We start from the raw sequence: 846 nt of genomic DNA on the forward strand, positions 1-846 counted from the left end.
AACTTACCAGTTTTGATCTTGTTGATCCCTTCAGTAGCAGCAACAGCAGAAAATGCCCAGCAACATCCTACAATATTATCAGCTTATGCTAATAAGCTTCTTTTTTCGTTAAAAATCCGAGGATATTATTAACAGGACCTAATTTGAATACTTACCACATTGCCCTTGATCCTTAACTCCCGTAACAGCACCCTTCTTTCTCCAATCCATGGTAGCTGGAGCAGTTACATTTTCATGCCTGAATGATATTGTTCTTGATGGCTCTCGATGAGAAGACATTTTGTATCCATTGTGAGTGGCTCTGAATTCCTCGTTTGTCAAATCCGCAAATCCATTGATGCTCAACTTATAAGGCCTAATTCCAGCCTTGTTGGTAGACTCAATGTAATCAACATTGTCCTTGAATATTTTGAACCTTTTTGCCTTCTCTGCATCATCTCTGTACACACGCCCAAAGCGAGCCATCCACTTCTCGTGTTTCTGGACCATCGAGGCTTCACTTAAGTCACGAGATGTGGCATGAGAGGCCCACATTCCTAACACTAGTAGGGCTAGAGAAGCAAGTTTCCAATTGAATGTCAAAGCCATTTTCACCACTTCAATGTTTTTGTTGATTCTATTATGTCTCTGTTTGAATGTTGTGGATGAAATGCTTAAAGTGGCCATATTATTTATAGTACTAACGTTGTAGTTATATTAAGGATGACTCAAATTTTATCCTTTTCATCTCATGATTGAATTCCCTGGAAAGTACGGCAAGTTATGTATGATAAGACTCATTTTTATGATGATAAAGATGGATTCTGCCCGCAGTTTGATGTTCTCAAATGATTATCTTGCAATGAA

The 846-nt window shown here is 38.5% G+C and overlaps 1 protein-coding gene across 1 annotated transcript; it reads right to left on the reverse strand.

The window, feature by feature from the left end:
• Positions 1–7: 7 nt before the first annotated feature.
• Positions 8–588, reverse strand: LOC124895373 (senescence-specific cysteine protease SAG39-like; the record flags this gene model as incomplete). The annotated part of the gene is made up of 2 exons (XM_047405809.1): positions 156–588; positions 8–67 (listed from the first exon to the last, which is right to left on the reverse strand). Coding segments are annotated over exons 1-2 (493 nt in total), but the record flags the coding sequence as incomplete, so codon positions are not given.
• Positions 589–846: the final 258 nt, after the last annotated feature.

This window comes from Capsicum annuum, unplaced genomic scaffold, assembly GCF_002878395.1.
Source record: "Capsicum annuum cultivar UCD-10X-F1 unplaced genomic scaffold, UCD10Xv1.1 ctg81623, whole genome shotgun sequence".
NCBI classification, from domain to species: domain Eukaryota; kingdom Viridiplantae; phylum Streptophyta; class Magnoliopsida; order Solanales; family Solanaceae; genus Capsicum; species Capsicum annuum.